The 16311-nt window shown below is 44.9% G+C and overlaps 2 protein-coding genes across 2 annotated transcripts; both read right to left on the minus strand.

Annotated features, from left to right (window-relative positions):
- Nucleotides 1-11987: 11987 nt before the first annotated feature.
- Nucleotides 11988-12515, minus strand: LOC146906479 (uncharacterized). The gene has a single exon (XM_085728842.1). The coding sequence runs from the start codon at nucleotides 12513-12515 to the stop codon at nucleotides 11988-11990; it is 528 nt and encodes a 175-aa protein (XP_085584968.1).
- A 147-nt stretch (nucleotides 12516-12662) lies between these two features.
- LOC146906480 (uncharacterized) lies at nucleotides 12663-14993 on the minus strand. The gene is made up of 2 exons (XM_085728843.1): nucleotides 13845-14993; nucleotides 12663-13673 (listed from the first exon to the last, which is right to left on the minus strand). The coding sequence occupies exons 1-2, from the start codon at nucleotides 14991-14993 to the stop codon at nucleotides 12663-12665; spliced, it is 2160 nt and encodes a 719-aa protein (XP_085584969.1).
- Between the last annotated feature and the right edge of the window lie 1318 nt (nucleotides 14994-16311).

Here is a 16311-nt window from a genome sequence, read left to right on the forward strand (position 1 = left end):
GATATTCAAACCAAAACCAAGCTTCTACACTTCTCCATGATCTTGAAGGAACCTAGGGTTAATTCTTACCACTTGAGGAAGAAGATCTTGAAAAGGATTGATTGTGAGAAAGAAAGGAAGAGATGGATGAACTTCATGAGAGAAAAAGAAGAGGTTCAATCTAAAATTAACTTGCACCAACTTAGGGTAACATGAGAGAACATGGAATGGATTCTTATCATGGGAGAGAAGAAAACTTAGGAAGATTGATGGTGAAGAAGAGAGGAGGGCGATGGAGAGTAGAGAGAAGGAAGAAGAAAGTCTTTGCCAACCCTAGAGAGATAAAGAGAATTGAAGAATGAGATATTTTGGGTCCAAACACAATTAAATATCCAATAGACGCGCAATTACCAAATTGCCCTTGCCTTAAAACGTGTTAAAAGCGACACTGATACTTTATCCATATTAGGCTGACATCTCATAATAAATATTCTCCATAAACTTTCTTTCAAAATAATAATCCTCTGACACACTCGACTGATAATATGCCAATACTGGCAGGCGGGATATTACATTCCACCCCCTTGAAAGAATTTCGTCCTCGAAATTCGAAAACCATCTACCAAACCCTTAGATTAAACTCGTCTTCTTCAGTTTTCAGTTAAACAAAGTCCGTTCATACTCACTCCAACAAGTTCAAAGCATACTTCCCTCATCAAAACATGTAATTCATCCTCTTTCTTAATCCGCATAAACGAACATAATCTCTTTATCAAAACACAAAACTATCTTAGAACATCTTGATTGATTCTTACCTTAATGGTTCCACACATTTCTTTTAAACTCTTCAGGACTTTTCTATCTTTCCACAATTTTCTCACACCCGAAACCATGGGTAGCTCGTCTATCTTGGCATGGAGAAATGAAATCAATTACTCCGATTCTCTTAACAATCAATAACCAAATGTATTTGTACTTGTAATTGAATACTCTTAGCAAAAATTAGTGCACCCCGTATGATATTAATATCACACCAACATTGCTAACTCCTCTTAATACTTTATCTCCATAAAACTGGCATACTTCCGAATACCGCTTCTTGTCAGTCAATAACGATACCCATCTAGTACTTTACTTCAAGAACTTTCTAAACTCTAATACTTAGGTTCTTGGAACGAACATTTACTTGAATAAAGAAAATCCCAATTTGAAACTGAGTTTGCAATGATACCTCAGAACCACAGGACGGGTCTTTACATTTATTAAAAAGGTTTTACCACCCGCCACAAACTTGTCTATATCAAGTTGGTCCTGAAGTCGGTACGTCTTAAGTGAGATTGCTCACTTATCGCGCACCTCATTGGTTTCATCAATGTTTAATATTATACTTTTAAAACAATTTCGTTTCCAAGTTCCTTAATACCAATCTTAACTTTAAGAAAATTTCAATCATATCTTGTCACTATTCTAGCAAGTATTGTTATCATTTAACAAGTTTGGTATAGGAGGGTATGTACTTCATCATGTAATTCTCGTGAACCTTACTACATCATTATAATTTATGCTCTTCTACATATTCAACAACAACAATTAGACAACCCGAATACTTCCTCTGTGGCAACTCTAGTCTTCTTTGTCTTACTTAAGTAAAGATACACTTCTTATCCTTTTACCTTAATCATCTCTGACCACATAAACATCAATACTTTCTCGCTACATCGAGAATTCCTTGTTGGTCTCATAGTACTTCTTATTAAACTTATATCACTTTCCCAAACATTCTTCGTAAAGATTCTTACAACCAAAGTTCCATAGTCACCGTTCACAACTTTACCAATTAATTTCCTTAGCGCTACTCTGATTCCCACCGGTTGTCTTTGACTAGTTCTCTAATCCGTTGAGACGAGTGGTCTTCACATTCCTTCTATTATTTCGATAATATCTTCGTGAGCTCTTCTCAAACTTTCTATGTTGCAACCATCTCTGCTATCCTGCTCTACCCTTAGCTTGTAAGATTAATCTCAAGATGACCTTTTCTCTTGACATACACCTACTTCACTCAACTTATTCTCGGTAATCTGATTTCATAGTACACATCTTTGATATTACATACTTACTATTTATATAATTCATCCTTCCAACTTCCTAGGGTAAACTCATCTTGCACCCTTACGTACCTTCCTTATGCATCTAACATTACAACTTGACATTCTCTCACGCTATGTTTTGCTCAATCTTACCATTGCTTGCTCGTTAGTTTTCTTTTAAAGAAAAATTTCATAATCTAGCACACGGGCCATTGACGTTGATGATTTCCCATTGTTTGTATATAAAAACCATACTGAACCTAGGCTCCAATCGTTACTCTAAATTCACAGAACGGGTTGACAACACAACCGTGCTATCAAATATTAGTTCCAGTGAGTTTAGTCTACGTTATATGAGTCGTAACAACCGGTACCTACAAATTCCTCTTTGAATTTCCAAAAATATCAACTTCAATCACCCATATGCGTATGTTTTTTCTAAAATCTTGTAAACTTTATAATTCAACATCCTAACGAGCCTTTGCAAATCAATTAAGCAAAACTTAGGTTCGAGGGATACTCATAACTCCACAAAACCAAGAACCTTGTGATTTCCTATAGCTCCACACCACTTTAATTCTTACTTCATGTCTTCAATTCCGTGACATCCATTCTAAATACCAGAACTTCTAGACTCTTGATCTGAACTCCTTCTCGACCCTTGACACATTAACTTCCAAAGTTACCTTGAATCGAATCAATTCCGTTGATAGTTGCTCATGCTTTCTTCTTTTGAAAATCTTAGGGTGTGATATGCATTCGTCACTTGTTGTCATAAAGGTTTTCATTACTTAAAATATTACTACGAAAATAACTCTCGAATAGTTACTGCAAACCCTTGAGACGAACTGACCGTTTTCGGAAAAATAGAAACCTCGCCTCAGGTTCTCTATTGGTGAGCTTCTTCAGTTCAACATTCTTTTCCAAAAACTACTTTGCATAAAATCCTTATTTCTCAAGTACCCCAATGCATATCATTCATTCCCATCATCGTAAAATGTTCTTTAATATGTGCACAACAACCATCAACCTATATCGATACAATTCTTGGCACGTCGGAAATTTAACGCCTTAGCTCTGGCAATCATAAACTTTCGCTTAAATCCTTATCTTCATCTACTACGAGTAACTTTCCTAGTTACGTCTTCGCTGATTGCAGTTCCCGTATACTAGAACCTTGTCCACCCTGATCTTACAAATTCACCAACTCATTTACATAACGCTATCCCTGCGAGCCTACTAATTCCGTCAACAACGTCGACTTCTTCCTGTACAATAAATCTGTTCCACAACAGCTCTTACTAAAACTTCAGATCATACATAAACATTTCCAAACTCTTACTTACGGGTATGCGAAGTATCTTCCACATCTTACCCAACACTTTCGGAACATTCCTACTTAACCTTACCTTACATCCCCAGTGGAACTATACTTCTACAACCTAGTTCACCGTCCACCTTCTGGCACTGCAACCTCTTACTAATACTCATCCCGAGTTCTTACCTTTCAAGGCAACTTCATCTCTTACTTCATTCCTCCTAGGTCCTATTCAGCTCTCAGGCGTCTATCCTAATCGTCAATTGTTAAATTGAGTTGATCAGGCTCAACCAACAATGACAACTAGAACTTTTACCCGGAACCCAATGGTCCCACTACCTTGTTGTAACTTAATGACCCAAGGCACGGTCTGAATCGAACTGCTCTGATACCAAATGTAACACCCATGCTAGACTTTCTAGATACGTCTAATATGGGTGTTACATTTAGTACTTCTTATTAAACTTATATCACTTTCCCAAACATTCTTCGTAAAGATTCTTACAACCAAAGTTCCATAGTCACCGTTCACAACTTTACCAATTAATTTCCTTAGCGCTACTCTGATTTCTAGATACGTCTAGTATGGGTGTTACATTAAAAGAATTTACAACATTAAAACTTCGAATGAATAATTTTATACAACAAATGTGTTTGTACAACATAAATACTACTCAACTCTTAATAAATATACTATATGCAACCTTGAATATCCATACATCCTGCAGCGGTACAAACGAACACTTGTCGCATCATCCATTCGGCTACTAGCTTGCTAAACCAACCTGATATCTGAAACAAAATAAGGATTGGGATGAGACATAATGTCTCAGTGAGTTCCACCTAATCCTAGGCTATAGACGACCAAGGGGGAAAACCTACGGTCATCACGTGTCTATTTTACAACCTAACGGTTGATTATACGTGTGTGGTCATATTTCCTAGACGGTAGTGCATGCTAGACCCGTCATAGGCTTATCTCACTTGTTATAGGCTTCTCATCCTATACATGTCATGGCGGTCGAAAGGGAACCTAGAACCGCATTGAACAAACATTATTATCTTGATTCATTTTACGGATAGTCCCGGGTGGAGTAACCCCGAGTACAATCCCATACATAACCGATGTACGTACATCAGACTCCCTCGGTGTCGTGCTGGTCCCTTGCGGCTTAAACCGTTCCCCTTAGGTCGAGAACCTCCCGTATCCCCCTAGCGTGGATAACAAGAGACACGAGCACCTACGTCTTGCTTATTTCAGTGACATGCGGGTCCCTTACGGCTTGAATCGTTCCCCTTAGATCGAGAACCTCTTGTATCCCCCTGATGTGGATAACAAGAGACATGCCACCTACTTAATAGTCATGGTCTTGTCGTATACATAAGTTAAACATGTACATACTTGATTGTTTACCTCGGAACCTTAATCGAACCGATTAGTGGTAAACTCTTACTTGTTCATATACGTACCTAATCATGGTGGAGTGATTGACTAATCAACCCACACTAATCATGCTTACTAACTTATTCTTGTTCATGTGCGAATATATAATTCGCATCCTATCATTCTAGGAATTCATGCTAACTTGCTAGTTATCGACGACTATGTCGAGGTTCTAGTTTTCCTTCGCTTAATGATTTGCCTGCTACCCGATTCAAACATACTCATTTCATTAAAAAGAAATCTCCTTTCAAAGTTTAACAATTAGGATCTTGGTTTGAGGGGTTTATTTCTCTTAAAAAGACTGCACAAGAAAAACCGCTCGCGAAATGCCGAAATTACCTGAGGCGAACAAAACAATGGGTTCCCCCACTGTGTTGCTCGCCTAGGCGAGTTGGGGGCGAGCAGGACCCCCCTGTTCGACCTTCTAGCTCGCCTTGCGAGCAGTTTACTCGCCGTGGCGAGCTGTGACAGTCCAGCAACTTCAAAATTGATATTTTTGACTTAAAAACCTCAAAACAAGCATCTCCAAGTGCTATATGACCCTTAGGATCCTTAGAAACCTATAAAAACAGTCATGGAACAAGTACATACAAGTATAGCAAGCATGGCAAGGAAAGGGGCAACTAACTTACACTTAAAACCCTAGAATTCATATAGTTTTCTTACTTGAATGAAACACATAAAACAAGGGTGGTAAGCTATCTAAGGAACTCACCTAAACAATTTCTTGAAGCATCCTCAAGTCCCAAGCTCAAACAACCAAAACCCTAACTCTTGCTCACTTGCTTCTTTGATCACCACATTCAATCTTGTTATTCTTTCTTGCAACTAAGACACCTTGATCTTTGGCCATAAAGAAACCATTTCTTGAATCAAACTTGAAACCATAACCCAAACAACTCAAGCTTCCTCTTTACTCAATAACAATCCCTAGCTTCTTGATTCAACCAACCACCAAAACCTCTAATCAATCCATAGTTGTTCCTTGCTTGCTAACATCCTTGCTTGACTTATTTTCTTAAACAAACTTGGAGATATTGATGATTGGAAGAGAAAAGAGAAAAAGAGTTTCTAGAGAGATGAAAGAGATATTCAAACCAAAACCAAGCTTCTACACTTCTCCATGATCTTGAAGGAACCTAGGGTTAATTCTTACCACTTGAGGAAGAAGATCTTGAAAAGGATTGATTGTGAGAAAGAAAGGAAGAGATGGATGAACTTCATGAGAGAAAAAGAAGAGGTTCAATCTAAAATTAACTTGCACCAACTTAGGGTAACATGAGAGAACATGGAATGGATTCTTATCATGGGAGAGAAGAAAACTTAGGAAGATTGATGGTGAAGAAGAGAGGAGGGCGATGGAGAGTAGAGAGAAGGAAGAAGAAAGTCTTTGCCAACCCTAGAGAGAGAAAGAGAATTGAAGAATGAGATATTTTGGGTCCAAACACAATTAAATATCCAATAGACGCGCAATTACCAAATTGCCCTTGCCTTAAAACGTGTTAAAAGCGACACTGATACTTTATCCATATTAGGCTGACATCTCATAATAAATATTCTCCATAAACTTTCTTTCAAAATAATAATCCTCTGACACACTCGACTGATAATATTCCAATACTGACAGGCGGGATATTACGGGCGCCAAATGAGATTTATATAGAAAGTTAAGGCCGTGATAGACTATTGAAATGAAGCAGATGGTGGAATATTGAAAGCTGAGAAACCATTGACGCTGTTTCTAATTTAGGTGGCGATTTAGATTTCATTGGCAGAAGAAAATACAAACTGTAGTAAAACTCTCAACTAATACGGTCGAATAATGAAAATGGGTGGATTATGAACTTGTATGACAACATTGTATTAACTAGTTATAATTTGAATTCTATGCATTGGGTTTAATTCAGTATTGAAATTTGATCGTACCTGATCAGAATGAGACTGTCGGTGCTTTGAATGCGGTGGTTGTGACGGTGGTGGAATGCGTCAGGATGCTTCTCAGAGCGGATGGGGGGTGTGTACCTGCAGGCACTCCGACGCTCAAGTCAGTAGAGATCAGAGAGTGAGGGTTTTAGAAGGAGATAGAGTTCTACCTTGGAGACTGCGGGGAGTCCCCTATTTATAGAGGTGGAGGGCTGCAGAGCCGTTAAGGAGGCACACCTGGCTCTGGCGGTTACGAAATCGTGGGAAGTGTAACCGCCAGAGATTTTATTGCGGGAACGTGCACAACGTGCAAGAGAGACGTTGGGGTTCGTTTGAACCGGTCTCTTTGCTTCGTGCACCCCCCTTCAGGCGAGGGGATACGTTGTGAGCAATAATGCCAAACGTGGAGTTTGGGCTTTAAATGATATTGGGCCTAAGTAAATAGGCCAAGAATCTCTTTGGCCGGTCCAGAATAGTAGCCCCCCAAGTCGTTGCTCTTGATAAAGAGTGATGACTTAAGTGCGGGCGTTTTGCTCGTAAGGAGCCGATCTCAAAGGAAATTCAGTTGGTATGTACTCCCGTGCTAGAGGTAGAGATGGATCTCGTTAGCGGACTTATGCGTGCCTTGACTTGGAGGATCGTTTGCGAGGCGGACTGAGAATGCTGAGACCTTGGGCCAGATAGGCTCGCCTGTCTCGAAGCGCTTGTTCTCCCTCTAACGATGTAAGTTCACCTGTCAATGTGGCGGAGTCCGGTATACGTATGTCCGGCGGTAAGATCGGATGGAAAGATTCCCTCATCAGGCAGTTTGGTCGGATGTCATTCTGTAATTAATGCCAGCATCTCGAGGAAGAAGTTTAGGGGACATGACCTTTGGTTTCTGAGTGACATGTGCGTAGGCTGTTAGTAGCACTTGAGTGCCTATAGTTTCCAGCGTGTTCTCGGGTTGTATTTCCGAGGTGCCATCATCACCGTTGATTGGATCCTGACATTTGGAGAAACGTAGTGAAGGATCATAGCCCTTGGATGAAAGGGTATGATCGAATCTGGGCCGTCGAAGCAGTGCTTTAGAGGAGGAGTAGCGAGTGAAGGGATGCACCGGATAGACTTTGTGACCTTTGGGTGGTTCGTGCAACGAGTATAAATAACTCCACTATTGTTTTGGAGAGTCACTGTATTTTCGAATTTCTCAGAGACTTAGAGATTTCCCACAGTTTTCACAGGCAAAGTTCTTTCGAGTTTTCGCATCCCAACCGCAACTTCAATCTCTTCTTCCTCACAGGTAGAGTTCTGAGACTCGTTTCTTTTACTTTTGTATTTTAGTTTCTGTTCTACTTTTAGAAACCGTAGGAATGCATGCTTCTTAGGGCAGGAGTAGTTTGAGTCGGTGGTTTCTGCCGTAGGTTCAGGCGTTTTCCACCGTGCATCAACGAGTTTGTAGGTATGCTGTCTGTTTTGTGTTTAGTGTTTAGAGAAACATTGGCGACAGGCTTGTGCTTCTTCCATAAGCTTTGGGTCTGTTCGCTGAGGGTAGATCCCCTCGATGCGTGAGTTGATTTTCTAGACCTCTTAGCTTTTTTATGGTAGCGATTTGATCCCTTCCTTGCCATGGCCGACCTGATAGGTGAAGGAAGGGTGGATCTGACTGTTAGATTCACTTTTTCCTTTGCTTTTTCCAGATCTGTCATGGCTGACGAGGGAGTTGCTGCGTCAATCGTTATGAGGCCCGGAAAGGAGCCTTTAAAGACTGAATCGGTGTTTGCCGCTGATGGTGTGAACGAAGCACCTTTTGATCTCATCGGTGAGGGTAGGGATTGGGAGCTTATTCTGCCGAGCACGTCCAACCGGGTGTGTTCGGAGTATGAAAATTACGTATTTCCCATGTACGAAGTGATTTTCAAGGACATGGGTTTTCGGCTCCCTTTCTCTAACTTTCAGCGGGAGGTGCTTCGCTGGACCAAGCTGTCACCTACCCAGATTCATCCAAATTCTTATGCCTTTATGAGGGCTTTTGAGCTGTTGTGCGATTATCTTCGCCTTCCTGCCTCCAAGAATGTCTTTTTCTCCTTCTTCACCGTACAGCGGGGTACGGACTGGGTTTCTTTCCGTCAGACCCAGAAGATGTTTGAGGCCTTTGCCGGGAAGATCCGGAGTTTCAAAGAGCGTTTCTTTCTGGTTTGGCCTAAGAGTGCGGCCGCCTTGGAAAATCTCTTGGAGGCTGCTAAAGAGGGCGGGCAGGAGCGTCGTCCTTACTTCCATCTATGCTGGTCTCAGGACCATCTTGCTTATGAACCGAAGGACTTCGGTCGGACGGCTGCCACCTTGACTGATGAAGAGAAAAGCCTTCGCCAACAACTCTGGGCTTTCATTGAGTCCCTTCCCCAAAGGGTTAAGACTGACCGACGGGGGGACCCTTTGATGAATGCGGACGGGACCCCAGTAACAGAACCCCGCTTCATCAATACTTATGAGTTGTTGACCTCTGATAATTCTGACGCTTGTCTTGGTAGCTTATTTTCTTGTTTTGTCTTCTTGCTGTCCTTTTGCTCTGTTTCTCCTAACTGACAAGTTTCTTTTGTCGTTGTGTTTGCAGAGAAAATGAAGAAAAACTTGAGAGCCCTCGTGAATGCGGCCAGCAAGAAACTCTCGGCCAAGAAAAAGCGTAAAAATGTCCAGTCTCTAGAGCATCTGATTTCTGGGTCTGGTCCTAGCTCCACCCCTGGTCCTGTGGTGGATTTGGACAGGGAGGAGCCATCTGAGGAGCTGGTGCAGGATCCTGCCAAGAGGCAGAGGGTGAGGGCGTCCTCTGAGGATCCAATCACGCCGATCAAGGCCATTCCCGTCCGTTCTGAGAAGGGAGACTTCCTCCAGTTGCCGAAGGTGTGGTCCGAGCCGGAGCTGTGTGGTCCCCAGTCGACCCTTTTCTTGGATGATTCTGAGCTGAGGATTATTCAGGATCTGGGTCCAGCTGGCCGGAGTAAGGCAATAACTGATGGGTTTATTGCCACTATGAAGGCTTTGGAGGTCGCTGCTGCTCTGAACAACTCTTCTCTAGACAGTGAGGTTCGGGTCGACGCACTGGTGCGGGAGAGGGATGTTTTGACCGCCAAGGTCGCTGCTCTTGAGGAGGATCAAAGGAGCAAGAGGTCCGTCGCTGAAGAGCGTGACCGTGAGCTTGCTTCTTTGAAGGAGCAGTTGTCTGGAGCTCAGACTGCTCTTGAGCAGGCGACCGCATCTTCTCGAAAGCTGGCTGAGGAGAAGGCTTTCTTGGAGGAGACTCTGGAGAAGGCAGACCTCCCTGAGGATGATGAGGCAGAAGACCTTGCTGTCCTGCGGCGCGCTGGCCTTGTGGACAGGATTGGTGAGCTGGAAGGAAGCTTGGTGGAGGCCATTCAGCTTGGCTTTGATCGGGCGGTGGCCCAGTTAAAGGTGATGAACCCTGGCATTGAGCTGAATGTCGAAGGAATTCACCCTCTTAGCGAGGTGAAAGATGGGGTGATCGTTCCGCCTCCCGATCTTGAGGAAGAAGACGGGCGTGTTGATGAAGCCCAGGCCTGATGAGGCCTTGTAATTAATCTCTTGTTCAACAACCAACTTGTAATGTCATTGTGCGCCCTTAGTGGTTTTAGCACCTTATAATGTGATTGTTTCATTCTCAATTATACTTGTTTCTGTATGTTTTACTTTCAAGTACAATGTTTTGAATTTTGCATGCTCGTTGCGTGAGGCTTTACTACTGTTTGAAGTATTTGTTGAGAGCGAATTATCTATCTATCTTGTATGTTTGACAGATTGTTATAATTCGTACGCTCTTAGCTGCTGTCGAGAGCGGATTATCTATCTGCCTTGTGTTTTTGACCGATTGCAATAATTCGTATGCTCTTAGTTGTTCAACTTTCGAACTTGTCTGCTTTTGGATCGCAAAGCTCTTTAAGTTGAGTGTAGCGGGACGGGCTTCCCTCCCGTAGTCATTATTTCGACGAAGTGACTTAATGACTGGGGAGTCTTGTGCGCCCGCCTGGCGTTTGGTAGCTTTGACTTGATGAAATCAAAGTTGTGCCTTTTGCTTTCCAGGTAATAATTGACTTCCCTTGGAGAGTTTTTACCTTTGCGTAGTTTTGCAAGGAAGAGCTCAGGCAAGAAGTTTTCTAACCGTTTACGCGGAGTATTAGTTAGAAGTGTTTGCACATCCAAGAGATCGTTTATCTGAATGTGTGTCCAAAGTTATGGACGTGTAACAGCGGATGAACGAGAGAAATTTTTCTAAGTTTTGATGGAGGTCTTCGAGTCCGTAAGCTCCTGTCCCGGTCTTCATCCGGATCCTGAAGGGGCCGTCCCAGTTGACGGCGAGTTTCCCTTCTTCGGAGTCCTTCTGGTTTTGCCGGAGGACGAGGTCGCCTACTTCGAATTCTCTTTTGATGACTTTCTTGCTGTGGCGAGCAGCTATTTTCTTTTTTAGTGCTGCCTCTCGCAAGGTTGCCCCTATCCTAACTTCGTCGACGAATTCGAGTTCTTCACGTAGATTTGCCGTGTTCGCCGGGGAGTTAGTGCTGGCGTCCGTACGCCATGTGAATTCGGTTAGCTCAATGGGTAAGACCGCTTCCGTCCCGTACGTGAGTCAAAAAGGTGACTCGCCAGTTGTGGAATGGGGAGTAGTTCTGTAGGCCTAGAGGACTGCGTGTAATTCCTCCGCCCACTGTGTTTTGGCCGCGTCTAGCCTCCTTCGTATTCCTCGCAGAACTACCCTGTTTGCAGCCTCAGCGAGACCGTTGGCTTGAGGGTGTTCGACGGAGGTGAAGCTTTGCTTGATGCCGGTATTCCTTAGGTAGTCCTGGAACCGTTGGTCCGTGAACTGTGTACCATTGTCGGATATCACTAATGCTGGCACTCCGAATCTTGCTAAGATGTTTCTCTTGAAGAACCGGAGTACGTTTTTAGCTGTGATTTTGGCCAATGGTTCTGCTTCGATCCATTTGGTTGAGTAGTCGATTGCAATGACCAGATATTTTAGTTGCCCAGCGGCTTTGGGGAATGGTCCCAGAAGGTCGATGCCCCACCATGCGAAAGGCCAAGGTGAGACCAAGGACGTTAGCTCAGCAGGGGGTGCTAGGTGCATGTCCCCGTGTCGCTGGCATTTATCGCAGAGGTTCACGTAGTCTTGGGCGTCTTTCAGCATGGTAGGCCAGTAGTATCCTGCTCGTAGGGCCTTTTTTGCGAGAGCTTTTGCACCAAGATGTTAGCCGCAGATGCCGTCGTGGATGTCGGCGAGGACTTCTTGGGTCTCATTGGGTCCTAGGCACTTGATTAGTGGAATATTGAAACCTCTTTTGTACAGGGTTCCTTCCACTAAAGTGAATGAGCAGGCCCTCCATTTCAACCTTGTCTGTTCTTGCTGATCGGTCAGGAGCTCGCCATTCTCTATGTATCGAGAGATGGGTCCCCTCCAATCTTCCAGCCCGATGATCGAGTTGACCTCTTGATGCAGAGTCCCTCTATTCTGGATGCTTGGCTCGCCGAGGACCTCTTGTATTACTGTCTTGTTTCCGTTCACAGTTCGTGTACTTGCGAGTTTCGAAAGAATGTCTGCCCGAGTATTCTGTTCGCGGGGAACGTGAATTACTTCTACGACGTCGAATTCTTTCATTTTCTCTAGTACTAACTGGACGTACTTTTGGAGGTGGTCTTCTTTTACCTGGAACTCTCCTGTGACTTGGGAAGCCACTAGTTGCGAGTCGGTAAAGATTTTCACCCTTGTGGCCCCCATGTCTTTGGCGGTTCGCAAGCCGGCTAGGAAGGCTTCGTACTCTGCAGTGTTATTGGTAACAGGAAAAGACAAAGCGAGGGAAATTTCGACAACGATACCTTTGTTGTCTTCGATGATTATTCCGGCTCCGCTTCCCTTGGCGTTAGATTATCCATCTACGAAGACGGTCCATTCTTCAGGGCTTTCCTCAGCTGGGAAAGTCATTTCGGCGAGAAAATCGGCGAACACCTGAGCCTTTAGTGCCTTTCTGGATTCGTAATGAATGTCGAACTCGGATAGCTCGAGTGACCATTTCATCATCCGACCAGCCACGTTTGGACAACCCAGGATCTGCCTGATGGGTTGGTCCGTCCGGACTACCACCGTGTGCGATAGGAAGTACTGCCTTAGTCTTCTGGCTGCGGTGAGGAGTGCGAGGGCCACCTTTTTGATCCTTTGGTACCTTGTTTCTGGTCCCAACAATGCTTTGCTGGTGAAGTATACTGGTTTCTGCCCCTCCGCCGTTTCCCTGATGAGGACGACGCTTACCGCGTCAGAGGAAACAGAGAGATATAGGTACAGTACTTCGCCTTGATCTGGTCGCGATAGCACTGGTGGCGCAGAAAGCGTTTCTTTGAGGTGTTGTAAGGCAGCTTCGCACTCGTCAGTCCATTCGAACTTCGTTTCTCTCCTCAAGAGTTTGAAGAAAGGAAGTGCGTGTTGAGCGGACTTTGCCACGAACCTAGAGAGAGCGGTCAGCATTCCGTTGAGTGTTTGGATGCACTTTTTGGAGTGGTGCGTTAGAAGCTCAGTAAATGCGCGGCATTTATCTGGATTTGCTTCAATTCCTCTTTCTGTAAGATAGAAACCGAGGAATTTACCCGCTTGGACTCCGAACGTGCATTTTTCTGGGTTGAGTCTCATGTTGTATTTCCGAGTTTGCTCGAACACTCTTTTGAGATGAGCGGCATGATCCACCTCTTGTTGGGATTTTTCGATCATGTCGTCCATGTAAACCTCTAGAATGTCGCCCAAAAATGCCTTGTCGTAAACTCTGTTCATCATCCGTTGATAAGTAGCCCCCACGTTTCGTAGACCGAAGGGCATTACATTGTAGTAATAGTTCCCTGATTCGGTCATGAAGGTTGTCTTCATTTTATCTTCTTCAGCCATGGGTATCTAGTTGTACCCAGAATAGGCGTCCATGAAGGATAAAAGTTTATAGCCAGAGGAATTATCAACGAGTTTGTCGATGTTAGGAAGAGGATATGCGTCTTTAGGGCAGGCCCTATTAAGATCGGTATAGTCAACACACATACGCCATTTTCCATTAGATTTTTTGACAAGTACAACATTGGAGAGCCAGGTAGTGTATTTGGCCTTGGAAATAAACTTTGCCTCTAGGAGGTCTTTTACAGCTTTTTCTGCAGCCTCCGACTTCTCGGGAGACTGCTTCCTACGACGCTGGGCTACAGCGCTAACTCCGGGATCCACTGTAAGTTGGTGACAGGCGACGCTAGGATCGATTCCGGGCATGTCAGCTGCGCTCCAGGCGAACAGGTCAGCGTTTTCCCTGAGGCAGGCAACCAGCTGGTTCTTGACAAGTTCGGGGAGATCCTTGCCAATCTTAAAGTTCTTCGAGGGGTCGTTGCCGAACGGGACCAGCTCGAATTCACCATCAGGAACAGGTCGAAGAAGTTTCGCGTTGAGCGGATCCTTCTTCTCCCGTTTTTGTTCCTTCAGGTCCTCCTTGGTGAACCTGGGGTCAAGTTCGACCAAGTTGGCGTCCAGGGTACTCGCAGCAGCTTTCCTTTTGTCCTCAGCAGGTTTGCTGGGTTGGGAAACCGAGTTCTGGGTTTTGTTGGCTTGGAGGAAACATCTTCTTGCAGCTTCGATGTCTCCGCTGAGTGAGGCGATGATGCCGTCTTTCGCATGGTCTTTCAACTTCAGATGAGCGGTTGAACATGCGGCCCCTAGCTGGGCGAGCCCAGTTCTCCCTATAATGCAATTGTAGAGAGACTGGCAGTCGATCACCAGGAATGGGATCTTTATTGTCTTTTTGGCCTCCTCTTCGCCGAAGGTGACCAGTAGCTCCACGTACCCCCATGGTTGAGTGGATGAGCCATTGAAGCCATATAGTTCATCCCCAACGTAGGGAGAAAGGTTTTTCTCCGTCAGTTGGAGAGTTCTGAACAGGCTGGTGTACATGATGTCGCATGAGGCCCCTGTGTCTATCAGGACTCGTCGAACATTTGCATTGGCCATCGATGCTCGAACGAGCAAAGGGATGGCAGAATTTGAAGCTCCACTAGGCAGTTCGGAGTCATAGAAAGCCAAGGGCGGCCTTCCTCCTCGGACGGATGGGGCCATGGTGTTGATCTCCATGAGCTCCTGGAACTTCCTCTTCATGCTGCCCATGGAAATGTTCAGCGTCCCTCCAGTGATGATGTTGGCGGTCGGAAACTGTTCCCAGGTGCATGAATAGGGGGTGATTTCCATGTTCTCTGGGAAATTACCTAGATGTTCTACGGACATGGCGATGGTCCGGCCAGGTTCAGAACCGTCACCGACGAGATCGACAGCTTTCCTTTCTGATTCTGGATTTTTCACGTATTGTTTGAGTCGACCCCTTTGGATGAGGAGTTCGATGGCGTCCTTCAGATGGATGCAGTCATTGGTTGTGTGTCCGTGGCACTTGTGGAACCGACAGTATTTTGTTTTGTTTTATCCAGGAAGCTCCTATCCCTCGCGGACTGGAAAAGCCGCCGCAAATGGACTCTTACGACGGAACTACCGATCCGGATGAGCATATTGAGAACATCGAAGCAGTTCTCACTTACCGATCGGTGCGGGGCGCCGTTAAATGCAAGCTCTTCGTCACTACTCTGAGGCGAGGAGCCGTTACGTGGTTTAAGAACTTGAGGAGAAACTCCATAGACTTTTGGAGCGACCTCTGCAACGAGTTCACCACCCACTTCACCGCGTCAAGGACGCAACCAAAAACTGTGGCTTCCCTCGAAGCCATCGTCCAAGGAAGAAGCAAACCTCTCCGAGACTACATCGAGAGGTTCATCAAAGAAGTCGTCCAGGTCCGGGGCGCAAATGAGACAATGAAGTTATACCTCATTGCCAAAGGCCTACGCGACGAGACGGACGTCAAGAAAGCTGTCCTCCTGGATCGCCCAAGGACTCTCAACGAGTTCCTAGCGATCGCCAAGATCTACATCGCCTACGAAGAGGCTTTGTACGTGGACAGCCTCAACAAGGTCAGGAAGGAGGAACCTACTGCTGAATCCTCCAAAAAGCCCTTCCATGAGAAAAAGAGGGAAGGCAAAGCTGCTCGCGAAAGCAAGAGACCAAACGGTCACTTCACCGAGTACACTCCACTGGCTATGTCAAGAGGGAAAATCCTCTCCGAGATCGCTGTAGCCGATCTAACAGAAGTCGGCATTAAGCCGCCAAAGGCTCCACAAAATACTGCTCGCGAGAACATAGCCACAAGTTGGAGCCTTTGGCGGCTTAACGCCGACTTCTGTTAGATCGGCTACAGCGATCTCGGAGAGGATTTTCCCTCTTGACATAGCCAGTGGAGTGTACTCGGTGAAGTGACCGTTTGGTCTCTTGCTTTCGCGAGCAGCTTTGCCTTCCCTCTTTTTCTCATGGAAGGGCTTTTTGGAGGATTCAGCAGCAGGTTCCTCCTTCCTGACCTTGTTGAGGCTGTCCGCGTACAAAGCCTCTTCGTAGGCGATGTAGATCTTGGCGATCGCTAGGAACTCGTTGAGAGTCCTTGGGCGATCCAGGAGGACAGCTTTCTTGA

Source organism: Medicago sativa, chromosome 7 (genome assembly GCF_051527215.1).
Source record: "Medicago sativa cultivar Bolivia chromosome 7, Bolivia_mono, whole genome shotgun sequence".
NCBI lineage: Eukaryota > Viridiplantae > Streptophyta > Magnoliopsida > Fabales > Fabaceae > Medicago > Medicago sativa.

Bases quoted from the DNA above. Each gene is read 5' to 3' on its own strand.
- LOC146906479 (XM_085728842.1), bottom strand. From the start codon at position 12,515: ATGGGGGCCACAAGGGTGAAAATCTTTACCGACTCGCAACTAGTGGCT.
- LOC146906480 (XM_085728843.1), bottom strand. From the start codon at position 14,993: ATGGAAATCACCCCCTATTCATGCACCTGGGAACAGTTTCCGACCGCC. The intron at 13,674-13,844 runs GTACTTGTCAAA...GGGTACAACTAG, and splicing joins CTACCTGGCTCTCCAATGTT to ATACCCATGGCTGAAGAAGA.